The following is a 27384-nucleotide window of genomic DNA, read 5'->3' as shown; positions in this document are numbered from 1 at the left end:
AAAAAAAAAGGAAGGAAAGAAACTTTCTTCAGCTAAAACTAAAATCCCTTTTTGTCCTTCCTAGTCATTTCTCAATTGCCTTTGTTTACTTATTTATTTTTTGAGACAGTGTCTCACTTTGTCACCCTCGATAGAATGCCATGGCGTCATAGCACCCAGAACCTAAAACTCCTGGGCTCAAGAGATTCTCTTATCTCAGCCTCCCAAGTAGCAGGGACTATAGGTGCCCGCCACAATGTCTAGCTATTGTTTTAGAGACAGGGTCTCACTCTGGCTCAGGGTGGTCTCAAACCTGTGAGCTTAGGCAATCCGCCTGCTTCGGCCTCCCAGAGTGCTGGGATTACAGGGGTGAGCCACTGCACCCAGCCTCTCACTTGTCCGTTATACCCTACCTTTCTGTGGTCCACCAGGCCTGCGTCACAGGTGATGCAGACATGGTTCTGTCTCCTGCATCCTCAGCCTCCCCCTTGCTCTCCTTCCTCCATGAGGACAACTTATCATTGCCATATGAGTCATTCACAAGGGGCACCAAGGAAAGGAAGTTACTGTCCTTGGAGCTTAAGACCTAGGACTGGAACACCAAAATGCTTCTGTGCTTGTGGGTGGCTTTAGTCACTCTCATGCTTTTTCTTCCTGTTCTGGAACTTCTACATCAGAGTCGCAAGCTCATAAGGCCTACAGGGTCCAGGTAGGCAACATATAGGTGAGATAACAGGCAAGGATAGTTGGCCAGCTGGCCAAGGGCGGGCCGCTGCTCAGCTGTAGCTACTCTGGCCATCCAGCAGAGCTGAGCCTTCTGATTTGACAGGCAGGGAAACAGATTTTTTTTCAAAATGTGAAATCTCATTTTTAAATATTGGCAAATAAAAAAAAAATATTTTTAGACCACTGAACCAGCCAAGCAAAACATGCCTGCATTTGTGACCGCTGTTCTAGGTGCTTCTCTCTGTCCTCTCCCACCCAAGGCAACACGTGGATTCCCACCATGCTGTTTTCAGGTGAAGGGCTAACCTCAGAGACCACTTAGGAGCTCCAGTAGTTCTAAGGCCAGGACTTGCCAGCTGAGAGGCGCTGGCTCTGGTGAACATACGGCACCAGGCAGAGCTGATCACTCGAAATGCCAAGCTGTTTCCAGTATAACACCAGCTGCCGACTGCCATCTATAAAGCCCTAAATGGTTGTCATTCTGGTTACCTCAGAGCTGCTCCTCTCCCCATGGGCTGGAGTATGACCTCAGATCTTCTGCGTAAGAGCTCACAGTTAGCATTTTAGCCTGAGGTCTGGGAAGCCAGAGGCTGGCCAGCTCTGGAGGAAGCACTGAGCTTCAGCAAGTTGCCTCACAGCCCTGGCCGCCAAGAGAGCAAAGCAGGCGGCCTCCGGAGCACTGTGGGAGCCCCAATATTTAGGCCATGCCTGAGGAGCACGGAACACGTGTTATCTTTTGTGATGATTCAGGGCTTTCAGTGAAAACCTAGGAGATGCTCCCTGCTCTGCCTCAAGTCAACACTGGGGTTTCTGCTCAGATACTGCAGCCAGCCCAGTTTCTGTCCCTTTTGCAAGGAGCACCAAATCAGGGCCAACGCTTTTGGCAAAGCCTGTTTCAGCTGAACAATGTAAAACTGAGCTGGAGTGGGTTGTGGCAGGCAAACCTCCTCAGGCTTTAGAACAACCAACAATGTGCTCTTGTCCCCCGAGTCAGGGTAGGAGAGGGAGAAATCCTCTTAATTTTTTCTCCTTCCCCCTCTGAGTGGCTCTTGCCATCTCTACTCCAGAGAGGCCAGGCGGGTGGGCAGCAGGCGGGTGGGCAGCCTGCTTTCCTGGCTCTGGGGAATGTAAGCAGGAGCACCATGGAAACGCCCAGAGTGTGCAGGACACCGCAGTAGGAACAAAACTCTTTCAAGTCCAGAAACAAAATCCTGACCCTTTCATGAGGGCCGTGGATGGCCCCTGGTTAGGGACGCTGGCAGGCTAGTAGCCCGGAACCTCACATGCTGAGAACCCTGGACCTCAGCCCAAAGACAGAAGGAGTAAGGGAAAAAAGAAAGTCTGAAACCTTATTCTAATGCCACACACCGCAGCCCTGAGATGGCACCACACTGATGGAGATACTCAGGTCTCTAAACTAGAATGCCCAGAATTCTGAGATATAGCTGCTACCCTACTTGGGCAAACAAAGACACCAGATGAAGGCCCATGGACAGAGATGATATCCCACACACAAAAGCACATCTCTGTTCTCACCATCTTCCACCAAATACCCTTGAAATACTCTGTGCAGGGACACTCACCAATGTTTGGATGTTTCAGAAGTCGACATATCCGGGCCTCACGTTCTAGTTTCTGGTGATCTAAAAGCAGAAGAGAGAAAACAAAAGCCATCAACCATCTATTGTATTTGCAGTCACGTGGCTATTCACATTCCTTCAATTCTTAGGCACCAGCTACGCACATCTGATGACTTGCTGAATTAATACAGCACCTCACAGCAATTCTGGAGATGGTTCCTGTGAGCACCCTTTCCAGATGAGGAAATGACTTGAGAGGTTACACACTCTCAAGTGGGGAGAATGGAGGTGGGATTTGAATCCAGGCCTTCGAATAAAGTGCTGGTGTTCTTTCTCTTGCAACAAGGATTTCGTTGGGTCAAGGTGTCCAGGATCTCTTTCTATTAGAAATACTAATGATATGGGGCGGTGCCAGTGGCTCAAAGGAGTAAGGCACCGGCCCCATATGCCGGAGGTGGCAGGTTCAAACCTAGCCCTGGCCAAAAACTGCAAAAAAAGAAAAAAAAAAAAAAAAAAGAAATACAGTTTAAAAAAAAAAAAAGAAATACTAATGATAGCTAAGCTGTACTGAGCACCTAATGTATCTACCTGGCACTGTGCTAGGAGTTCTGCATACATTCTCTGGGTAATCTTTATGGTAACTCTGAAACATGCCGATACTGACAAATAAAAATGTTGACGATCAAGATAATGATTTAAAATAATAACAATAGCAGCTAACATTTGTTGAGGGCTTATTTCTACCACAGGTAGATACAATTGTTAATTTACCCTCGTAACAACTCTAGGAGTTTGGCACTATTATGATGCCCATATTATTTTATTTTTTTTTTGAGACGGAGTTTCACTCAGTCACCCTGGGGTTGAGTGTCATGGTGTTATTGCTCACAGCAACCTCAAACTCTTGGGCTCAAGTGATACTCCTGCCTCAGCCTCCTGAGTAGCTGGGACTATTACAGGTGTCCACCACAAGGCCCAGTTATTTTTTTTTTTAAGAGATGAGGTATTGCTACTGCTGAGGCTGGTCTTGAACCCGTGAGCTCAAGTAATCCGCCTGCCTCGTCCTCCCAGAGTGCTAGGATTATAGGTGTGAGCCACGGCGCCTGGCCTATGACACCCACATTAGAGAAAGACAAACAAGGACACAAGTCCTGCTTCTCCCCCATAATCTTCTTGGTCACCCACTGCCATGAGCTCTGACCTCTTCACACTCACTCAGGCTCCAGGACTTGACCAGAATCCCGAGTCCCAGATCCAAGTGAGCTGCATGGGCCGATTCCTGTTCCTGTGGAACAGGAAGGCAGAGCTCCAGGAAGTGGACAGAAAGGGTGCTACTCCAAGCAAGGAGGCTCAGGAGCCCTCCCCACCCTCTCTCCCCATCTCTGCTTGCTGGAATCCTGCCCAAAGTCTCTTCTTTCATAGAGGTTTCCCTGCTCCTCTCAGTAGACTGTGACTTGTCCCTGCTGTGACCGTCTCCCCACCAATCTCCCACTGCACCTCTCACGAGTCTCCCGTCGTATGTTACATCAGTTATCTTTCGGTCACGAGCTCCTCAAAGGAGGGGACCACAGTACTTCCTAGAGTTCCTTCCATAAACAGGGCTTAATACAGGTTTACCAATAACAACAGGAGTGGTCGTAACTCCCACTTACTAAGCCTTCACTCCACGGCAGGCAGAGGCATGGGTTCTCATATTTCATCCTCACAGAAACTCTGTGAAGCAGGGATCTGATTAGCTCTGTTCCCTTACAAATGAGGAAACTGAGGTTTACAAAGATAAAGTAACCTGCCCAAGGTAACAGAGAGAGCCAGTGGAGGCAGGTGGTCTGAGCCTAAAGCCCTCTTTCCCTACCACTATGCTATGATGACCAAATAAAGAAAAGGACTGAATTTAAAAAAGGGAGAATATCACATAAAGATCCCAGGCTCTGGAGGGTAGACTCCAGTTCTCCCAGATTCCTCCAGCCTGGGCTGGTGCCCTCACATCCACACCTGCCAACTAATTCCTGTCTCCCTTGGTAGGGGTTTCTCCCTGCCCTGCCGCTACCCTAAACAGCAAAGAAACCTCTATAAAGCCTCTCATGACCCTCACAGTGGTCCCGTTGAGTAGGTGCTATGATTGTTCCCATTTTACATATGATAAAACTGAGGTCCAGAAAAGTTAAGTAACTTGCCGGAGATCCCACAGCTGGAAAGGGACAGAACTGGGATTCAAACCCAAGCATGTCAGTTTGCGATAATGGAGAGATTACAGACTAGAAGAAACTCACATCATTTATTGTTTCACCAAAAAACCCAGCTTTGTCTTAAACTTTTCCTCTAGAAACCACTCTGCTTTGTGGAAGGAGGTGGGGATAGGCAGAGATTAGTTCCTGCTGCCCAGCTAATCCATCCCAGCTGCCCAAAGATCTGGGTCAGGCCCTCCTTCCTGTCCTTGGGTTCAGAGTGACCACTGACCAGGGCGTAGCCAGGTTACCTTAGTTGGTAACCCCCAACTCCCACAACGCTTGTGTCCTTTGGTCCCAGACAATAGGATGTGGCCAGCAACCTCCAGAAGCTGGGGCACTTGAAGCTGCAGCAATATTTGGGGTGGAGAGTGGGGCTTGCTTCTTTCAGATCTGGCTGGATGTTAGTGTGATCCCACCTTCCGCCCTACCCCAAGCCCTTGGCCATGAGATGGAGGTACCAAACTAGCCCCCCCTAAAGCTGCAGACCCACAGGCCCTTTTTGGCCACTCACCTCACCGCCCACTAACCCACATGCTTAGGCCTGGTTGCCTGGGCAGGTGTGGGAGAACAGCATCTTGCGATGCGGAGGTGGCAGCTGAGGGGAAGGCCCAGAAGATTAATGTTTATCTCCTCCCTTAAGTCTCTTACTGGCTAATGGTTACAGTCTCACAACAGCAACAGCACTAAAAATAAGGACGCTTTGGCTTTACCAGTGACTCAGAGAGGAGAGAGGACAGAGGACAGACACAGACCCAGGCTCCCAGCTCCTCGAAGGAGTTGCCCAGGGTCCAGAAAGTCCTTGTTAGACTCTTAGTTCAAACCCTAAATCCAGGAGCTGGGCCCTACATTCCAGAAAAGGCCCAGGTCTTCTCTGGACTCTAGGGCTTGTACCTTGGCCTCGCTCTGATTTCATGCCCTGAAGTATGTCAATCAACACATCAGTTATGGAGTCAGCCCTGATCGAGTCCAGCACAGCTGCATCTGGCAAGTTATTAAACCGACCGGAACCTCATTCATTCCTTCAAAAACCATTTTTCCTTGCCCTCATGGAGCTGACATTCGAAGAGGGCGGAGTGTGGGGAAGGGACAGACAATAAGAAAACTTGGTGGCATGTTAGACATCATGGCAGGTGCTACATAGAAAAATAAAGCAAGGAAGGGACAGAGTGGAATTTTAAGCAGGGTGGTCAGGAAAAGCCTCAGCCAGGAGGTGGGTGACATCTGATTAGGATCCAAAGGCAGTGAGAGCGAGCCAGGCACATACCATAGGAAAGTGTTTCCTCACTTCTAAAATGAAGACAGCAATAACCCAGGTTTAAATGAGGAAATATGGGTAAGGCACTTAGCATAGGGCTTGGCACATAGTAAGAGCCTTCTTTCCAGGGCCTAGAGGTAAGGTGACAAGGTTTTCTGGGCCAGACTTGTGGTCACAGCTATCACCAGAGACACTTAAGGTGGGACCCGCTCTCCCCTCAACCTGGAGATGCAGGATCCACAACACATCACCTGAGCCCCTTTCATCTGGCCTTCGGGCTTCTCACAAGGTCCTTCACTGCAGTCCTGAGGGTGAGGTGCTTCTCCCCTGTTTTGGGGGGGGCCCAAGGGGCCCACCCTCATCTCTAGTCTGCAGGTTAGCAAAGGCAGGAAGCGCTGCTGCCCACGGGATCCCATCCCTCCTCTTCCTCGCTGGCTGTGGCACCCTGCCATCCAGAAGCTCTGCTCAGTGAGCTGAGCGGCTTCTGCCGACCAAACTCTCCCTCCTCCTGCCTCCACCCCAGCCTCTCCAGCTGTTGTCTCCTGTCTCTTTCCCCCACACTTCCTGTCCTGTAGTCACCTCCAGGGCTGGTCCATGACTGGGAAGAAGCAGAGCAACCCCCCTCCCCCCCAACAGAAGCAGTATTTCAGGAATAAGCGATGGTTTGTGGAGCTTTCTCGACTGCAAGGGCAGCCCCACTAAACAGAGCATCCCCAACCCCAAAAGGGGGATGAGGCCACTGAACTGGCTTGGTCCACAGTGCTAGGAACGAACAGGCCCTGGCTCAGCATCCAGGTGACAGCACACCAGCTGACCTTCTTGCCACAAACGTGGCCTCCTCGTTGAGACCCCTGCTTCTGGTACTACTGACCCTGTTCCCACCACGTTTCTGACAGGCTTGTCCTCGCCCCCTCCACAGCCCAGCCCCCTCTTCCTGTTTGACAACAGCCACTTCCCGCTTTTGCACAGGGCCACTTCCTGCCTGCCTGTGTGCTACTGCCATGGAGAGACCCACCCTGCCGGCCTTCAGCCCAGCTCCAACCACAGCCCTCTGCAGGTTTTCCCCCTCAAGAGCAGAGGTGGCCACAGGCGCAGAAAGCAGAAGCAGCCATTGTCAGGGACCCTCCAGGCCCAGCTTGGGCCCCAACAACCCTCCCAGGGCAGAGCCAGGTCCTAGGAAACAAGGATCCCGGAAGCCTTGCCTCTCCCAGCTGCTCCTGCCAAGCACTTCAAGACTTGATCCAGGGCACTACGATTTCACAGGAAAGATGGCAAGGAGTGACCAGATGCACCAAGGGAGGCAGAAAAGAGGAAGCAGACAGTGAGGTGATAGCATGCAGCACCGGAGGGTACAAAGCCTTAGAACCACCTCTTCCCTCCAGCCCACAGAGAGATGCCTACTCCAGATACGCCTTCCTTCCTCCACAGAATCAGGGAGCAGGGAAGGCCAGCCACTGATGCTCCATGGCCCTGCCACAGAGATGTGCCTACTGATTTAGTGACATTTGTTCTAAAAAACTACAAATGCCAGCACCGGCTTCAAATAAGATCCTAAACACATAACACTTTTATGGGAAAGGACACACAGCTCACTCTGGCTATGAGGATTCTCAAATTCCAATCTCAAAGATGCCCTCAACTTTTCAAAAGGTGTTTGTTTCATAGGTCTGTGCTGGTGACTCCATCATGGATGTGAGATGCTTCCTGTAGCCCTACTGATTTCAGACGCCAGCTAGGGTAGCCTGGGTTTGCTGCCCTCCCGAGTATTCCTCATCCTCCCTTCTGCCCCCTTGGGGATCACCCTGAGGCACAAAAATGAGGGCAGCACAAGGATTTGGTGTCATAATCCATCTTCCCAGCTGTTTATAAGCAGCCCCAGGCCTTGGGTTCTGACTGGTAGGAATCCCAAGCCACAATCCCATTGACCTCTCACCCTGACACTGCAATGCCACATCCCTTCCTCTTCAAATCTCACTCTAAAGGTGCAAAGAATCTCCAATTAAGAGCAAAGTCCATCCACTACATAAGAGTAACAGGCCATGGCTTCACACCCATGCACCCGAGGACTGGCTGAGGGCTGTGAGTACAGCAGGACAAGGCCTGAGATGTGTTCCTGTGAGCCCCTGTGGCCCCGGCTCTTAATCTGGCATGCTCCCCTTCTCTTCCACCCTAACTCAAACAGTTTTAACCAGGAGACACAAAGACCTGAGCCCTGCTTTGGCCTTTGGACCTCAAGACAAGGAAAGCTTTAACCAAGGAGGGAGGCACCAAGAAGTGGCCCCACAGCTAAATCAGGTTTGACGAAGAAAATCCCCATGGGGTCACTAGCAAGCCCCAAGAAGGCAAGGCTCTGCCTATGGCCATTCTGGCCATTCTCGGGGGCCAGAGCAGGGTCATAGCTGCTGAGTTCTCTGTGCCCCCGGCAGGGCTCCCGGTGCCTGCAGCCTTTGCCCACTGTTTTGGTGACATTTCCTTCATGGTAACCAGCCCCAAGTAAAACATCCCAGGAAGCAGCCCCTAAAAATAGCTCCTCCCAGGGCAGCAGCAAGCAGGGGGAGGGGAAAACTGGGAGGAGAAGAGGGGAGCAGATGGGAAGCTGCAGCGGCTGCTGATAGGGCCCAGGAAGTAGAGGTGGTGTTGGGGAGGAGTGGCTGGAAATCTCCCCACAAGAGCACCCAGAGAGTGGGTTCAGACAAAAGCGGGGCCTCAGCCAGCAACAAGGAGGGATTTGCTCCACCAGGCTTAGAGGAGAGAGACGGAGATGTGTGCGATGACACACTAGGATTCACTGCAGGAATAGAGTACCCACAACCTATGTTTCAAAGGGAAGAGCCCTAGGGTAAGTGAAGGTGTAAGGATGCTGGCTCTAAGCACAGGCAAAATCACAGCATACCTACAGCTCAAAAAAAAAAAAAAAAACCTAAAACACCTTCAGTCAAACCTTTTGTGCCTTGGTTTCCCCCTGGCTCTGGAGTAGATCTGTCTGGCCATGGGCAGATGACAGAGGGCCTCGGCAGAGAGGCACTCAAGAGGTGCAAAGTGCCCATCTCTTCCTGTCACCACCCTTTTGGCACCCATGGGATCAGGCCCTTGTTGCCCTGCCAAAGCTGTTCAGAGAGCAGCAAGCACAGAGGTGGGGGCAGGAGCTGGGCACACCTACCCCTGTCCTTCCCTGTCTCTAGCCTCAGCAGAGAATGGGGTCAGCCACTAACCTCTAGAGTTTCAGTGTGGCTCTGACAAGGGTATGATGACAAAGGGCTGGAGCCAGCAGCAGGGCAGAACAGAGGCTTCTCCTATGGGATGGGGCCATCCTCCAACCTTCGCCCCCACCCCAAGACAGCACCCCCAGTCACTCTGGGAAGGTGAGTGGGAGGGCAGGGTGACAGGCTAGTGTAGTGCGAGCTATGGCCCAAGCTTGCATCGTGACTGCACAACGAAAGTGGCCCTGCAGGAGCCTTGGCACAGAGGAAGGACCTCCCTTCCTCATCTCTTCAGGAGAGAAGTCAGGGGTGTTCAATCACTTATATGCAGGATATCCCATTTCTCTCTTTACAGAAATTGGCTTGTTTTATCCTCTGGAGGAAAGCATGATTTTGTACACAGCCTCCTTAAATGCTTCCTTAAAGCCCAGCGTCCCAGAGCTGAAAGGATTTTTCCTCCTGGTCCTCCTTCCTTCCCTCCCCCTCCCTTCACCCAGACCCTTAACAGGAAAGTCTCACTTGGAGATACCACAGGGGACACAAATGTCATGGGGGCTACTCAGGCCAACATTAAGGGGGTGGGGACTTTCAGCTGGCACCATTTAAGGGGATCCCATTTCAGTCCCCAGGGCCAGCTGGACCCAGAAAGAGACAGCCTTTATCCTTCTGGTGGCCAACATGCCACAACCCCAGCTACCCAGCCTGCCACAGCCTCAGACAGAGATTGACACTCCAATCCAGGGGCCCAGATGAGGCCCCTAACCACAGAACAGCCCATGTACACAGATGGCCACATACCAGCAGAGACACCACCTGGAGAAGGCTGAGCCAAGGTGCGTCTGGTGAATTCCAGATAGCATGGCAAGAGCAACTGTCGCTGTTGCTGACTTTAGATGGAATCTCTTCTTCTTTTTTTTTTTTTTTTTTGGAAACAGTCTATCCCAGGCCAGAGTGCTATAGCTTCAGCCTAACTCACAGCAACCTCAATTCCTGGCTTCAAGTGCTCCTCCTGCCTCAGCCTCCTGAGTAGCTGGGACTATAGGCACCCACCATAACAGCTGACTACTTTTTCTATTTTTTTTTTAAATAGAGACAAGGTCTTGCTCTTGCTTAAGCTGGTCTCAAACTCCTGAGCTCAAGGGATTCTCATACCTCAGCCTCCCAGAGTGTTAGGATTAAAGATATAATCCACTATGCCCAGCCTATATGGCATCTCTTAAACAGTGGCTGGCATACCACCTATTGTGAAATTCTGCTGGGCATGCATTAAGCATACAGATTTTGAGGCCCCATCACAGAACTCCTAAAGCAGAATCTTTGTGAATGGAGCCCAGGAATCTGAATTTTTAACAACTACTGAAGGTAATCCTTATGTACACTAAAAGTGAAAAATCACTGCTTAGAGAAAGTCCCAACAGTGGCTCTATAAGGCTATTAGTGACAAGGAAGGAGGACTCCTAAGCTTCACTGTCTTTCTACATCTCCTGCCCTGCCTTATATCCTAAGCACAGGTCTTTAGCCTCATCTGTCCTCTCTTTCAGCAACCGTATCAGGTCTACAGTCTGGCTCCCTGGATCAGAAAGGGAGGACCCAAGCCAGGAACAGGGTAAAAGGATTCCAACAACTTGACTCTGAGTTTCTTGGGAGCCAAAGCCAAAAGGCAACCATGATTGGTTACACAGTCTTCTGAATCCATTCATTTAATGTGTATGTGCTTGGTGTCTATTAGGTACTTTGCTAGGGCCTGCCTACCCAGAAATAAAGAAACAGATAAAGGCTCTTCCTCACCTTTTAAAGGCTCTTCCTCACCTTCTAAGAAGGTGAGGAAAGCTTTTGCTTATGTTTAGCTTCAATAGAAATTTCTTCATATGGGGTATATAGATTAAATAAATAAATACAGCAAGTGCTGCAACAGATTTCATAACTCTTGTTTCTGGTAGCATCTCTTAGTAAGGCCAAGGGCATTAGCCTAGAATCCATCTTAGTGAAAGCAATTGGCATCCAGATAAATGGTCCAAATACAGAGGTTTCTTATGATGCTGATCATTCCAAGGGTAAATCCTAAAATATGTAGAAGAAAGAAAGGATTGTTTGCCCTTCAACTGTAGTGATGTGGGGAAATGCTCTGGATATAAGTAAAGAGAGCAGGATATAAAATGTTACGCTCTATGAGGTGAAAATATGTATGCATATGAATAAAGATAAGAAGGGAATATAAAGATTTAAAAATAAAAAAAGACATAAGGGCTCAGGCTCTTTGGGGGGGGGTGCTCTTAAATCTTAAAATAACGACTTATCATTGCCATCACCTGGCCCACTAGCTCCTGCATCCAAGCCTATTTTAAATGCCTCCTTCGGCCTAGCGGAGCTAAGCTTGGAACCATGGGCTCCCTTAAGAGCCCAAATTCCACTCCTATTGCTGTTCTGAAGCAAACAGAGTGACGTATGTGACTTTCAGTGACTTTATGTAGATTAGCTTGCAAAGACTGTGCTCAACGCACATCCATGCAAACTCACTACCTTGCAGCCCAGACACCAACATGAGCCTCAATGACAAGACACAACAGCCCAAAAGAGAGCTGCCCATCCAGGTATGGTCCCCCAAACGACCAGGTGATTTCTCCCTGCCTCTTGGGCCACCTTACCGTGGATGCCAAGGAGAAACAGCTCTATACCCTTTCTTTCCTTTCGGTCTGCAGCACAGAGAATCACAAACAAGAGCTAGTAAGCAGGTGGGGAGACCCAGCAAACACAGCAAGCCCCTCCAGACCTTCACAAGTGACCCTGGTGGGCCCAAGACATTCCTAGACACAGAAATTCAACACCTGCGGAGCCCTAAACAGACAGCACCGAGTGAAACCCAGCCCCAGCTGCTGCACCTTTATAAAATATACAGCGTAAACTGAGAGGCTGCAGGAAGCCACAGCCCTCATTCCCTAACCCCATGGACTCAAGCATAGAGGGTACCCCGGCCCAACACTCTCTGGGAGCTCACATCCCCCATGCCCACACTCACAGGCCAGCCCCCCCATACCATTTCTTCCATCTCCAAGACAACATCCTCCCACTCTCCTATCTCCAAACAGTACTGGCTGGCACCTACACATTCCTGACCCCTCTGCTAGGCTTCTATGCCTATCAGCCAGGACCAGGCCTCCATCCCAAAGCCAACCTGGCCACATAACAGAGCCAACTTGGCATAATCACCTCAAGAGAGGGAGAATTGCTATCTGAAGCACATCTTTTTACATAGGAATCCTGTTCTTGAAGGGGGTAAAATAATCAAAACTCAAACATCCAGTTTGAACAGGAAGAAAAAAAGATAACAATTGGGAAAGACAGGACAAGGTTTAAAGGAGGAAGGGGATGGATGCTATCTCATGGGCCAGAGAAGTTCAGGTGGGAAGGGAAGGAGTGAAAAATGAAAGTCCAAGTCAGGCAGCCCTGCAAAGTCACCACACCAGCTACCCTTGCAACCCAGAATTCGGTTCCCAGCTGTCTCTCCCTCCCTCAGCCCTGGGTTGGAGGACACTGGTGAGATGAGTAAAGCAAAACATTGCATCATCAACTGTAGACACCAGACACCAGCCCCACTTCTGATGCACCAGAGCTGTTACGTGGGCACAGGGAGGTATCCACCCTCCAACCATCAACCCTGCCTGCACCTTCCATCCCGCCCCAGAGCCCACTCCCAACTGCCTCCTCATCCCAGGAGAGGAGGGCATCTGACCATCCACATATCTCTATGGCAACTATCCTCAGACTCAAGGTACCCAGAGAGAAAGAAAATAAACAACTCAACTTTACAGCCCATGCCCAGGAACAGCAAGAGACGGGAGGCTGGGTGCGAGACAGCAAGACAAGCCCTGCTGGTGGGAATGAAGAGAGACTCTCCAGCCAAGGGGCAGAAACAGCCCTGCTAAACAGGTCCCAGAACAACTGCCAACATTACTGAAGCCCACTGTCATCTCTGTGGAATTTTATAGCTTCTCTGAATGCCAGGGACATTTATTACATCTCTTATACCAGAGATACCCACATCATTACTGGCCAAAGCCTATGTCTTCCCCAGGGCATTTGTCCTGGCCCCTAATATATTTATGGTATCCTATTGCCTGGCCCTAATTCCTTTCTCTGAGCCTTATAACCTTTGTCCCCAAGATGCACCCTCCAGTCCTTGATGACCTGACCCATTCCCAGAGTACCTAATACATTGCTGTATCTACACCTATCAGATGAGGTGAGCTTGGCAAGCACCCAATATGAGCTTTTGAAAGTGTACCTTAGAGATGTGAAAGTCCCTAGCCCTAACAGCCTCAGATACTTGGGAGGCTCCAAGGCCTGGGCCTTCATGCTCCTCAGACCTCAAAGCAGTAGGATTTCTAGACCATGAGACATCACCCTCCACCCAGGACACAGGACATCTGCTGCTACACCACAAACTTTGTAATTTGATCAAAAAAGCAATCAAGTTCATCTGGCAGGATTTGTTCCTGAGAAGCCCTCGCCAGCCTCCCCTGATGTTTACAGATTCCCTTCCCTTGGGAGTCTGTTCTGCCGCCTGGTGGGCAGGGGAGGCTGGCTTTGTCAGAGCTGCTCACTTACTGCATTTCCATCCGATGTCACTACTGGGGCACAGGGATGAGGACAGGTCTGCAGTGGCCACCACTGCCCCAAAGAGAGAGGCTCCAAATGCCCCAAATTAAGAGCTCTCCATTCCATACCACCCACTACCTACATATCCTCCATCTCCTTAAGGAGTGAACTGCCTTGAGCCTTCAGGGACCACTGCAGCTACTACCTATGTCTCTTACTTACTTCATTCTCTTCTACCTAGTCTCTTACTTCATTCTTTTCTACCTGAGCACTTTCAGGGCCCCATGCAACTCCCTGCCTGATTTCAAAGTTCACCCATTCTGAAATCCCAACTCTTCTTCAAGTGCTAAAACACAACCCTCAACTCCTGGGGCATCTTCAAAAGCAGCAATAGCCCCTGAAGGCATGCCCAGGAGGAGGCCAAGATGGGGAGCACTCACCCCGGGCAGACAACTTCTTAGTATTGATGATTTTTGCTGCATACTCTTGCGTAGAGGTTTTCTTCACACACCTGCGGACCACAGAGAAAGCACCCCTGGAGGGAGAAGGGGGAAAGAACTGGGACACCAAGCAGGGCAGAGTGACAGAGACACATTTCAGGTCTGAGGACAGTGATGCTCCTACCACCAGACCTTTAGTCACACTCACATCAGTGCAGTGGCCACCACCATCCAACACAAAGCAGGAGGCGGCCACTGCATGACACTGAACAGATGTGGGTAGTGTATCGCCAGGCTCCTGCCCCCTCATCCAGTCCCCGGGCAAAGCAACAGCCCCAACCTCGGGCTGTACATCAGGAGCTGGTGGGCGATGCTTAAAACACACACCTGCTGCATCGCACTGATAGCCCTGCAGTCCTGGGAAGAGAACCAGGAGAGAGACCGGACGAAAGAGACCCTGCTCTTCCCTCAGGAGAAATAGTTGAGGGTAGGGGAAAGAGTGATTTAAAGAGGATATATATCCCCTGAGAGAGAGAGAGATCTCCCTCAACCATAGAGCAAAGTGAGGCTCTACCCCCCCACAACCAGCTTCATCCCACCGCATCCCAGCCCAACTGACAGCAAGGAGAGGACACAGTCTGACGTCCCCAGCTCCCCTTCCCGGCAGTTTTCCCTTATGCCCCCTCCCCAAATGGGAGAGGGCACTCTCTGGCTCTGGAAATGTCTAGGGGGCGGGTAGGGCGGGGGCTGCAGTGGACCGGCTCGGCGCCGCGGGTGGGGGTGGGGGCCAGGGCTGCTGCAGCGGCCAGCTCAGTGCGGAGGGGAGGGGGATGCTGCGGCTGCGGCGCCCGGCTCCCGGGACCACTGCAGGGATGGGGGGAGGGGACGGGGGTGCCGCAGCACTGCCCAGCACCGGGGCACGGATCCTGGAAGCGGCACTAGCGGGGGGCGGGGCCGGGACCGAACATCCCCCCCACACCCAGGCACCGCAGCGGGGGTTGGAGCTGCAGGGCTGGGGAGGGTCTGAGTGCCAGGCGCGTGGGACCTGGGTTTAGTGTGCAGAGTGAGCTCCAGAACCGGGCGGGGAGGGGCAGCGGTAAAGAGGGGTCAGCCAGGGAGAGGGGCTCCAGAGAGGTGCAGGAGGGGCGGGGCTGGAGGGCGCCCAGGAGCGGTCCGCGGGCTGCGGTGCCAGCGGCAGCGAGGGGTGCAGCAGCCCGGGCAGCTGCTGCAGGGCGCGGAGGGGGCTGCAGAACCGGGAGCTGGGGACGAGGGGGCCCCCGAAGGCGGCTGGCGGGAAAGGCTGGGGGTGGGGCGGGACGAGGGGGCGCTGCAGCGGCCGGTGCAGGGCCGGGGGGCGGGGCGAGGAACCGCATAGCGCCCAGGCGGCAGGGGCAGGGTGCGGGGCCGTGACGGGCGGCGGGTTGGCCGTACTTGCCGAGCTCCTCGAAGAGCTGGTAGTCGTCGGTGAAGCGGGTGCAGGTGGCGGTGGTGGCCATGCTGGCGGGCGGGCGTGCGGACGCGGCGGTGCAGCCCGCGCCGACGTCGGTGCACAGTCACCGCTGCCCGGCCGAGGGAGCAAGAGGAGGAGACGGGGCTGAGCCCGGCAGCACCGCGAGACTTTACCGGGGAAAGCGAGGGAGGGAGGGACACCCCCGCGCCCGCCCGCCTGCCCCGCCCCCAGCCCTGCCGGCCCCCCGCCCGGCCCCCGGACCGCCCCCGGGGAGGGGCCTCCCGCCGCCGGCCCCGCCCCACTTCGGGAGCCGCCCGGGCTGGACCGGGCTAGTAGAGGAGTCAAGGGGAGAGGTGTCCAACTCTGGGCTGCCCGCCCCGGCTGGACAGAGCTGAAAGGTTCGCGCGCGGCTTGTGCGCTTGTCCCACAAGGGCGAGCAGGGAGTCGGACTCTGCAAGGGCTCGGGAATGTTTGTGCGAGGGTGTGTGTGTCAAGAATGGTGTAGGGGTCTAGACCACCGAACTCCCTGGAAGGGCCCTACAACCTGCTTCACACCTTGTAGAGAGAGGACCAAGGTCAAGGAACCTGTGTCAGACTGCACGCTTAGGCGGTGCCCCACCCCAGCCAGTGCAGAGCTAGCTGCCAACAGCTTCCCTTTGGGAGATGACAATTTAGACTTGGGCAAGCATCAGGGCCCTTATGGGGGAGGGGGGAACCTTCAGGAGGAGTCTGATCAGGGAGACCAGGCCAGGGACAAGGATACAGGTGGAACTTTGCCTTCCTGTATTTCAACCTGAGAGGTGAGAAAATGTTCTCTCTCAGGCCAGTAAGGAAATGGATGAAGTGTGAATGATTTGAAAAGGGTTTGTGCACTGGAAGTTAGAAGAGCAAGTGGAAAGAAAGAGAAAACATCCCCTATTTTCTTGGAGGGCACCCTGTACTTTCATTTCATGGCACTTAGCACATTTTGTAATGGTATATTTACTGGTATGAAAGGTTGTAACAGCATAGCTATATAAAGAGTGAACTCTGGGGCAGGATGTAGTGGCTCACACCTATGTAATTCTAGCACTCTGGGAGGCCAAGCCAGGAGGATCCCTTGAAGACTGGCCTGAGCAAGGTGGAGACCCCATCTCTACTAAAAATAGAAAAATTAGCAGGGTGTTGTGGCAGGTGCCTGTAGTCCCAGCTACTGTATGGGAGGCTGAGACAGTAGGGTCACTTAAACCTACGAGTCTGAGGTTGCTATGAGCTAGGTTGATGCCATGGCACTCTAGCCTGGGCAACAAAGTGAGACTCTGTATTAAAAAAAAAAAAAGGCAGAAAAAAAGAACTCTGGAATTAAACTACCTGGCTTGGATTTCTGGGCAACTTACTAACCAGCTGTGTGACCCTGGGTAAATAATTTGCCTCAGTTACCTAGTCTGAAAACTGGGAATAATAGTGTTATCTACTGTGCAGGCTTGTGAGCATTATATGGGGGTAAATCACATTAAGTACTTAAATAGTACCTGGTACCTACTCAGAATTATGTTTGCTGTTATAATTTATTTAATATTTGCCTTCCCACTAAATTATAGGCTTCAACAGGGCAGGACTCCTGCCTCCTTTGTTCACCATTGGTTGTTCTTTTGTTTGTTTGTTTGAGACAAGTCTCATTCTGTCACCCTCAGTAGACTGCCATGGCGTCATAGCTCACAGCAGCCTCAAACTCTTGGATTCAAGTGATTCTCTTGTCTCAGCCTCCTGAGTAGCTAGGACTACAGGCACCTGACACAACACCTGGCCATTTTTTTTTCTTTTTAGAGACGGAGTCTCCACTTGCTCAGGCTGGTCTTGAACCTATGAGCTCAGGCAATCCACCCACCTCAGCCTCCCAGAGTGCTAGGATTACAGCGTGAGGCACTACGCCCGGCCTTCTGTTCACCGTTGTATACTCAGCTCCAAGCTCTCAATAAATATTTGCACAATTGGCAAAGGAAGTTACCACCTCCTCTTCTGACCCCATTTTAATAGATTGGTGGGGACAGAGACATGTAACTGTCTTCATAGAGAACAAACAGGCTAGGCAGGCTCCCTACCTGCCGGGGCAGCTGTACCTGGAGTTGGAGCCTCAACTGGGCAAGGTGGAGCTTAGCCAAGTGCTGCAGCTTAGTCTTGATTACAGCAGGACATCCACTGGGAGTTGGGCCTCCATTGTCAGCAGGTTCACTCTGCCAGAGGAGACAGTTGAGAGGCTGAGATGTGTCCCAGCCTCCCAGGCCTGGTCCTTGAGAGGTGGGAGGAGCCAAGCTATCAAGGAGGGCTTCCCTCCAGTCCTTCTGCGATAGCCTGGAAGCTATTCTGAAAACCAGACTGCCCAGTGAGGGCAATTAGGAAACAAGAGGGAGCTGAGCCCAAGAGGAAGGCATTAGCACAGTGGTTCTCAACCCACAGGTTGTGACCCACAGGTTGAGAATTGCTGCTGCATTAGTAGATTGCTTGGGAGGAAGGCAGAGAGAGCCAAGGGAAAGGGTAAAGGTGACAGAGCCTCATGCCTTACTCCTCCCCAGGACAACAGGAAGTAAAGCAGTGGAGAGTAAGGCCACTTCCTATGCACAGTACACAAGGAAGAGCCAAGTCCCACATCCCAGTGTGGGTAGGGCAATGAGATTGTATACATGGGGATGTCAATAAGTGTTGAGTTTCTATTATCCACTTCAAAGGCAGAAGCAGCAGATAGCCTGCACTCTGGAAATGGGGGCCGAATATCAGTTGATCATTAATGTGTCCTTCTCTGGTGCTCAGGGCGACTTGGTTCCTGACCTCCAGACTGATACTTGAAACTTTATATTCATTAACATAAGATGGAATGAGGAGACCAGAAAGGTCAGAACAAGCACAGACGAGGGCTGCCGTAGTGTCCCCTAGGAGATCCCAGGGCAAACGTAAAAACAGGACAACATCCCTGATCGATCTCAGGTACCTGCAGTAAGAGGCAAATCTTCATGGCTGAGGGTGAAAGTTCTACACTGGGTGTTTCAGGTTAACCATATAAAACATTTTACATTGTGTCTCTAGGTAAAAGGAAGAGTGATGAGAAAACTATTGGGGTGAACCCTTAGGATGACTCACAGTACCATGTAAGTGGAGCTAGCCGGCTTTCAACAAATATTTATCAACTGCCTACTATGGGCTTGGCACTGCCCTTTACTTTGCAAAACATCCAAATAAACTGGAAAATCAGAATTTGCACAGAAGGAAATTCAATCCATTCTCTCTTTTTTCCTTTCTATCTCTATATCACTTCTTCCTCCGTCACGATTCCTCTCAATGGCACAGATTCTGAAGCGTCCACAGTGGCAATTTGGAGCCTGTGGACACTTCGTGCGCACACAAAAGCACCTACCCTCCTCAATCTCCATTGCTGTAGCACCCACACAACCTCCAGCTACCCTGCAGCAATTAGAGGGAAGATACAGACAAATAATAAGAAGCTCACCAGCTCCCTGTGCATCAGTATCTATGGCAACCTCAGGGGGTCGTCAGGCTTCGCTGTTCCGGTTGCAGCCGCTCCCCTGGGCAGTGCCAGCACTCAAGCTGTGCCCAGAGCTCAGAGAACAGGGAATGACACAGGAAATCGATGCAATGCCCTGATAATCACCAGAGGTGCCCCCCTGGCTGATCTTTATCTCTGAAACCTCTGAGGTCTTGTATCCACAAGAGGTTTTCAATCCATGTTTGGCAGAATCTTAGGGGTTACACAGCCAGGTCCCAGTGGCTGTTCACCACGTATATTGGGGTTCCATATGATTTAAAGTTAAGAGTCCTTGGCTAAAAAGAAGTTTGCTATCCACTGGGGATCCCCCCAACTTTAAGATTCTATGACTAGCTTTGGAGAATGAGGAGTGATGAGGTTATTTTATGGCTTTTTTCCAAGGAACTCTGAGAAAATTATTAGTGGTGAGGCATTTGAAACTCGAGAGAAGAAATAATGGGGATAGGGGAAAGTGAGAAAGGCAAATAAAACCATTTAAATAAGCAAGCTTCCACTCTGAGAGGCCGAGGAGGGTGGATTGCTACAGTTCAAGACCAGCCTGAGCAAGAGACCCTGTCTCTACTAAAAATAGGAAAACCAGCCGGGTATTGTGGTAGGCTCTTATAATCCAAGCTACTTGGGAAGCTGAAGCATGAGGATCGCTCTTTCTTTTTTTTTTTTTTTTGAGGCAGAGCTTCAAGCTGTCACCCTGGGTAGAGTGCCTTAAGAATCACAGCTCACAGCAACCTGCAACTCCTGGGCTTAACCGATTCTCTTGCCTCAGTCTCCCAAGTAGCTGGGACTACAAGCGCCTGCCACAACGCCCAGCTATGTTTTGGTTGTAGTTGTCATTGTTGTTTGGCAGGCCCGGGCTGGATTCGAACCCACCAGCTCTGGTGTATGTGGCTGCTGCCTTAACCGCTTGGAGCTACAAGTGCCAAGCTCATGAGGATCTCTTGAGCCCAAGAGTTTGAGGTTGCTGTGAGCTATAATGACGCCATAGCACTCAACCCCAGGGTGACAGAGTGAGACTCTGTCTGAATAAATAAGTAAATAAATAAATAAGCAGTCCTCAAACTGACAAGGAGTGAGGGAAGCCTCTTCCTCACCTGGAAGACACATTAGGAAAAGCCAGTGGGCTTTTTGAAACCTCTACCATGCACAGTAAAGTTGGTAGGCCCCATCCTTGGGGAGAACTGCTCGCAGCAAGCCACTGTCCTCAGTGGTAGTGTTTTCCCATCCCTCCTGTGTCTAAGAGCTGTAAAAAGGACTAAGCCCTGTATTAAATTGGTAACTATAATATTTTTTAAAGAAAGAGCTGAGGAGTTTGAGGTGAGGACTTGAGCACAGGGAACTGAAATTTTGGAGTGAGAGACAAAGGCTGTTTGGGGTGAGAACTGTAGGGTTTGGGGGTGAGGAGTTGAGGTGTCTGAATAAGGTCCCAGGCACTGGGGATGAAGAGCTGAGCTGAGAAATTCAGGGGAGGTATGGGAATAGGGCATATGAGGAGCTAAGGTATTTAGAGGGGCTGACATGAAGGAATACCCATCCATTTTCCAGCCAGAGGGCTAGTTCTAAACGGAGATCTGATCTCGGACTTCCCAACCCCCAAGCCCGAGTCAGGGGTCCTTCTGTCGCTTGACCCCTCTGCCATTTCTCCTTGAAGGCAGAGCTACCCGATCTTTCCCCTGTATCCTCAGCACCTACCACGAAGTCTGGCATATAGTAGGCGCTCAGCCAATATTTACAGAGTGAAAGAAGCTTTGGGGGCACGGGCCTGAGATGTTTGCAGCGAAGAGGCAGCACAGGTGGAGAGGTGACCGAGCTGTCATAAGAAGCACCAGGCTCCGGGGACTGGCTGCCTGCACCGCCAGGACGGCAAGGACAGACTGTGCGGCGCGTGGGGCCCCCTGGTGGGCAGATGGGAAGCGCGCAGAAGCGGGAGGGAGGGACCGAGAGGGAGCGGACAAGTGAATAACAAAGGGAAGCGTGGGGAAGAGACAAAAACCTCGGGGGTAGCCTTACCGAGAGCTCGCTATTTGCAAGGCACTAAACGCTCTGCCTAAGCCATGCCAGTTAACCCTCACCACCAACCTGCCCGTGTAGGAGTCATCAGTCCTATTTATTGAGGAGAAAAGAAAACTGAAGTTTAGAGAGGTGAATGGCTTGCCTAAAGGCAAATAGCTAGAACAGTTTGTGGTAGAGCTGGGATAACATCATTGAAGGGCAGTGAAAACAAAAAGAGATATGGGAGTCAATCAGTGTGGGGGGACAATTCAGATGTGCTCAGACCTCCAACTGTGGGTTTAAGATTGGAATCTTTTTTTTTGACAGAGTCTCACTATGTCTCCCCCGGTAGAGTGCTCTGGCACCATAGCTCACAGCAGCCTCAAACTCTTGGGCTTAAGTGATTCTCTTGCCTCAAGGAGCTGGGACTACATGTGCCCACCAAAAGACCTGGCTATTTTTGTTGTTGTAGTTGTCACTGTTGTTTAACAGGCCCCGGACTGGTTCAAACCCACCAGCCCCAGTGTATGTGGTCAGCACCCTAACCACTGAGCTGCGAGCGCCAACCTTAAGATTGGAATCCCGGCCTCACTGTGAATCCAGGCACTTAGAGGTAACATTCATTTGTTTGCTCATTCATTCATTCATTCATTCAGTGAGCACCTCCTCTGTTCCAGTCACTTGAGAAACAGAAGAGGACAATCCAGCATAATTCCTGCTCTTGTGTAGCTTACATTCTTATAGAGAGGCAATTAACCTAGAAAGAGGCTCATTTCTCCAGGTTTTTAGACTGGAGAAAGTTCTATTACAAAGAAAATAAAATCAGTGATGGGGATAGAGTGTGATAGGAGAGGCGAACATAGAGAATGCCTTTAAACAGAGGTACTCCGACATGGCTGCCCTCGGAAAGCAACTTATAAGGCAGACATTTAGGAATGACATTTAGAAATGATGATAGAGGGGTAGTTGTATGAAGATACAAACAAAAGCATTTCTGGTGGAAGGAGCCTTGGTGAAAGCCTGAAACAAAAGCATCATGGTGTATTCAAGGAGCAGAAAGAAAGTTAGTGGCTGAAAGGGTGAGCACGGTGTAGGCAGTAGAGCCAGGGGTCCTAGAAAACCCCACTGTCCTGGTAAAACCACCCTTATGTTCTGTGTCATCAAACTCTACAGCTCACAGGGAGTCTACAAGGGCAGGCTACCTCTGTGCTCGCAAATGCATGAGACCTGAAACCTCAGCCCCAGGTGAGAAGACCTGCATTAAGAACAGACATACATGGGCCACGCCTGTGTGATTGGCTCAGTGGGTAGGGCACCAGCCCAGTATACCGAGGGTGGTGGGTTCGAACTCGACCCTGGCCAAACTGCAACAACAAAAAAATAGCCAGGTGTTGTGGCGGACACCTGTAGTCCCAGCTACTCGGGTGACAAAGTGAGACTGTCTCTTAAAAAAAAAAAAAAAAAAGGACAGACATACATCTGGGCCTGGAGCTGGAAATGACACTATTCTTTGGACACCCCAAAAGAGGGTGGTGGAGATGGGCATAGGATGACCTCTCAGTGCTCCAGCAGCTCTGGGGGGTGGTATGCTGAGAGTCTTTGCAAAAACAATGCCCCCTCTGTCCATCCAGTCAACTATCTCCCTGTCCTGGGCAAGCTTAAGTCCTAACTCTTGCACAGGATAAAAAGAGGGGCCAGAAATAGGCCCTGCCTTTAAGGAGCTTTACTCACTGGGGGCAAGAAGATAAGTATGATAATAAAACAATGATACAAGCCAAAGATTAGTACCACAGATAACCTAAGGATCTTTGTACAAGTGGATGTCTGAATCTCTCTTCCCTCCCCTCTTTGCCTGTTCTTCAGTTCTCTGCTTGAGGATCACTTCCTCCTGACCAGATCAAATCTCTGTAATGACAGCCCCCAAACCACCACCTGCCGCTTCTTCAAAGCACTTATCCCAAGTGTAACTTTACCTGTCTGCAATTTGTGTGACTGTAGGCCTCATGCGGATAGGTCTGTGTCTGTGTTCTTCCTGGTATCACCAGTGGTTACAATACCCAGGCTGTGGTAAGAACTCATTAAATACTTGGAAGATACAGCAAAGCACTGTGGGATTTTCAAAGGGGAGAAAATCAAATCACTTAGAACAGTCAGAGAAGACTTAATGGATGAGATGGAAGAGAGGAAGGATGTTGCCAGATGGAGGTGAGTTGAGGGGGCATTGCTAGTAGAAGAGTGAGTATGAATTAGACCCTAAGATACTGAGGACTTGGCAGGTGTTTGGGAAATTGGGGGGAGGGGGGTCACGCGAACTGGAGGGGAGGGTGTAATGAAGGAAGAAACAGGCCATAAGGCTGGGGACCACCCAGATATAAATAGTGTCTCTCAGTGGATAAACTTATAGGCCAGGCAGGGATAGGCCTCAGGAAGGACCAACGTCCAACATTCTGGACTTCTGAACAGGCCCAAAGGCTGCTAGGTCCCAGAACTGAGCTATAAATGGTTACCTACCAAATTCCCACTTGAATATTCTGCTAGCTATCCAAATTCAACATGATACAAATCCAAATTAATCAAATTGAGAGGCAGGATAACATGGTGTTTAAGAACGCTGAAGCTGAATCCTGGCTCTGCCTCTTACTAACTGTGGTAGTCTGTGAGTTTTATAACTTCTCTGAGCCTCAGTTTTCTAACTGGCAAGGCAGGAATAATAATAATAGTATTCACTTCATGGGGCTGAGGGTTTTTTAAATTAACATCTTATTTTTTTATTTTAACTGACAAAAAATTATATATATTTATGCATATAACACATTGTTTTGAAATATATACACACGGTGGAGTGGTTGCACCAAGCAAATTAACATATGTATCACTTCACATACTTGTTTTTTTGTGTGTGTGGTGAGTACTCTTGAAATCTACTTGCCTAGCAATTTTCAAGAATACAATAGGTTGTTATTATCTGTAGTTATCATGCTGTACAATAGATCTCTTGAACTTATTCCTCCTATCTAATCACAGGGTTTTATGAGGAGCAAATTATTAGTACATGTGAAGGGTAAAAGAGCATGTTGAATAGTTAGGACTCAATAAATATTAACTATTAGAACTATTCTCCTTGCCACCCTTAACTAGTTTTTTTTTTTTTTTGAGACAGAATCTCAAGCTGTTGCCCTGGGTAGAGTGCTGTGGCATCATAGCTCACAGCAACCTCAAACTCTTGGGCTTAAACAATCCTCCTGCCTCAGTAGTGGGGACTACAGGCGCCCACCACAGCACCTGGCTATTTTTTTGTTATAGTTGTCATTGTTGTTTGGTAGGCCCAGGCTGGATTCGAACCCACCAGCTCTGGTGTATGTCGCTGGTGCCCTAGCTGCTTGAGCTACAGGTGCCGAGCCCTTAACTAGTTTTCTTCTCCAGCTCCCTTGGCTCTGACAGTGTCTGCCAAAGACTTAGGTTCAGCATACTGGAGTTGACATTGACTCTTCCCTTATCTCACTTCAAGGGTAGAGCTAGATTTGAATTTAGATGCCACTGCTTACTGGTTGTGTGACCTTGGGCAAATTACTTAAGCTCCCTTTACTCATAGGTAAAATAAACATGTAACTTTCACTATAGGGTTACTGTACTAATTTAATGATAATATTTATAAATGAATGGCTCAGGGCCTGATGATAAATAAATGGTAGTTATTATCCTCCACCACCCATGTGTCTTTCCCTTTACGTGTCCTGTTTCCATCTCTTCTTTCCATTCCCTTCCCACCATCGTAGACTGGGCCTACCTAACCCTCCCAAATTTTTGCAGTGGCCTTCCTCCTAAATTTGTGGACCCACTTTATTTTCCACTTTCTTTTATTTATTCTTTCAAGAAATATTAATGGAACACTTTCTCTTTGCAGGGCACAGTCTCAGTGCTGGGGATGAGACTATGAACAATGAGCAATGAACAAAAGAGATGGAGTCCCTGCCCTCAGGAAGCCTGTGTTCTTGTGATATGAACAAACAATAAACAAATCAATATTTAATATAGCAGATAGTGGTAAAGGAATTAGATAGTGAAGGGGAGGTGAAGTATTCAATATAGGGTGGCAGGAAGGCCCCTCTGGTAAGATTAACATATAGGAAGAGAGCTACAGAAAGTAACATCACCTTTTTTTTCTTTTTTCAGGCAGTCTCACTTTGTTGCCCATGCTGGAGTGCTGTGGCATCAGCCTAGCCTGCAGCAACCTCAAACTCCTGGATTCAAGTGATCCTCCTGCCTCAGCCTCTCAGAGTGCTAGAATTACAAGCGTGAGCCACTGTACCTAGCCAATAATATCACTTTCAATGACCACACACTTGCTGTTTCCTTCGGAATTAAATATGATTTATGTATAACTTTCTAGAACCCCCGTAATTCTGCTCAATCTTGTGATTTTGTTCTACTTCCAGAATGCCCCTGCTTTTGAAGACAGACTTCACATGCTTAAGGATGTACATCATCAGGTTAATAGTTTTTTCTCTGGCAGTGGTATTAGTGTGAATTTGTTTCCTTCCTTAGATGTGCTTTCTAAATTTTTTTATGTTGACCTGAACAACAATAATAATAGCATATTTTCTCCCTATCATTTTATTTTAATCATCATAACCCTATAGGGTAAGTTTTATTGTTTCTATTTTATAGATGACGAAATTGAGGAACAGAAAGGGTGCATTGACCCTCTGAACTCAGTCTTGAAATGGTTGGCACTTCATAATGGGTTCAGTGCTTGCTTTAAAAATTTTGATTTTGATTTTGCCTTCTATTTAGATCAAGGGCAGAGGCTTTGTCTTCTATCTACCTCTCCTTATAAATTTCAGGAGAGCACTATGTACTATACGTAATGAGTGCTTGTTAATGGATCCGTCTGTTACATGGCTGGCCTATTGTTCTGGTACAGTTCACTTACCTTGCTAGTGGTGCCATCTTGAATGTTCTTGACCTTGGGCCCAAGGATGGAGAACCAGGACGGCCTGGCAAAGAAGGGAGGAAACTAGTCCTCTGCCCCAAACGGGTAGTGATTCTGCTTGTCCACTAGAGGCCGCCTTAGGCCCAGTTTTAGAGAGCCAGCGGGGCTACCAGGATTACCCAGCCCATCCCACCCCGGGAGTAGTTTCCAATGCCGAGTCTGTCTTAGAATCCAAGGCCCCAGAAAAAGTTTATTGGTGCCTGTGTCCTCAGTTTCTTCTAACAGACCATCAGATCTTGGACCTGGACTGAGCTCCAGAATAAAAGTTGCTGATGGCAGCTGGATAGCAGGAGTACACTGGCAGGTTCCAGATACCCCTTGAAGAACCAAATCAACAGATGTATATGGACACCCAGGTGCGCATCTGCTGTGTACTATGCAGCATGCTATATTCTGAGACTAGCTTGGTAAACAACACAAACTTGGTTCCTGCCCTCCCAGCTCTTATGATCTAATGAGGTACGCAGACAAACCTAAAATTATTGCATTGTGTAATAAACTGCTGACAAGAGTTTGTTCCAGGGTTAGGTCTCCGTGGGTCTCATTTCACTGAAGATTATCCTGTGGGACATCCATCTGCTTTAGGGCAAGGAAATAAAGGCCAGAGGCAGAGAGAAGAAAATTGTCCATATTTGGAGAATCACTGCAGAGGCTTTTTTGAAGGTGGATGGATCCTGCTGAGGGCACCTGGGTTTGGGATGAGCACTGGGGACAAGGAAGTGCCAGGCCACCTCATGAAGCTTTTCTGCTTTCTCCTTTCCAAATGGCCTGGGAACTTGGCCTGGGAAGGGAAGCAGGTTCTCCAGATTTGGGGATATGACCCAGCCTGCTTGTTTTCTCATTGATTTCTCTTTGCCTTTCTTGTTTTCCTCCTTTTTCTCAGATTATCAGTTAATCAACATACTTATAAAATGAGTATGATGCTCAGGTCACTCTTTTTTACCCAGAAGCATGTGGTCAAGCAGAGTTCGGGAGATAAGATAGAGAGAAGGGTGGAGACAGACTCCTACATAAGGCAGCTTTTTTATGAATGCAAGTTGTTTGTTGCCAATGGTCATTGCTAGGTGTAGATCCCTGGAGGCTGACAGGTCTGGGAAGCCTTCATTCCTGGAGCAGGTTACAGGGTCTTTCCCTATAAGCCCTCAACCGGCCCCCTGGTGGATTTCTCTGCAAGGGTGTTTTCAGAGAAGAGAGAGAAGGGTAAAACATCTCTCATACCCACCTGTTCATTCCACTGTGCCTGGACAAGGGTCTCTGAGGCCCAGGTGCTCAACATTCCTGAGAAGCAGTTCCTGAGTCAGAGCCCCAGAAACAGCTGAGGCAGCTTCATGCTGGAGTCCTGGCTCTCTTTCCCTCCTTTCTGTCCAAAAGCAACTCCCTCCTTAGCTATTTGGATGTGACCAGAAACCCAAG

The 27384-nt window shown here is 49.8% G+C and overlaps 1 protein-coding gene across 1 annotated transcript in view; it reads right to left on the bottom strand.

Annotated features, from left to right (window-relative positions):
* CAMK2G (calcium/calmodulin dependent protein kinase II gamma) overlaps positions 1-15633 on the bottom strand; it is a 63971-nt gene extending 48338 nt beyond the window's left edge. The window contains exons 1-3 of the mRNA XM_012801367.2: positions 15436-15633; positions 14005-14099; positions 2289-2348 (exon numbers count right to left, since the gene is read on the bottom strand). Coding sequence (XP_012656821.1) covers positions 2289-2348; positions 14005-14099; positions 15436-15500 — 220 coding nt within the window. The 5' untranslated portion in view covers positions 15501-15633. The remainder of the gene's footprint in view (positions 1-2288; positions 2349-14004; positions 14100-15435) is intronic.
* Positions 15634-27384: the final 11751 nt, after the last annotated feature.

The sequence above is a fragment of the Otolemur garnettii genome, unplaced genomic scaffold (genome assembly GCF_000181295.1).
Source record: "Otolemur garnettii isolate 467f Iridium unplaced genomic scaffold, OtoGar3 scaffold00008, whole genome shotgun sequence".
Classification (NCBI taxonomy): Eukaryota; Metazoa; Chordata; class Mammalia; order Primates; family Galagidae; genus Otolemur; species Otolemur garnettii.
Note: the sequence above shows the minus strand (reverse complement) of the source record. Positions and strands in the feature narration are given on the sequence as shown.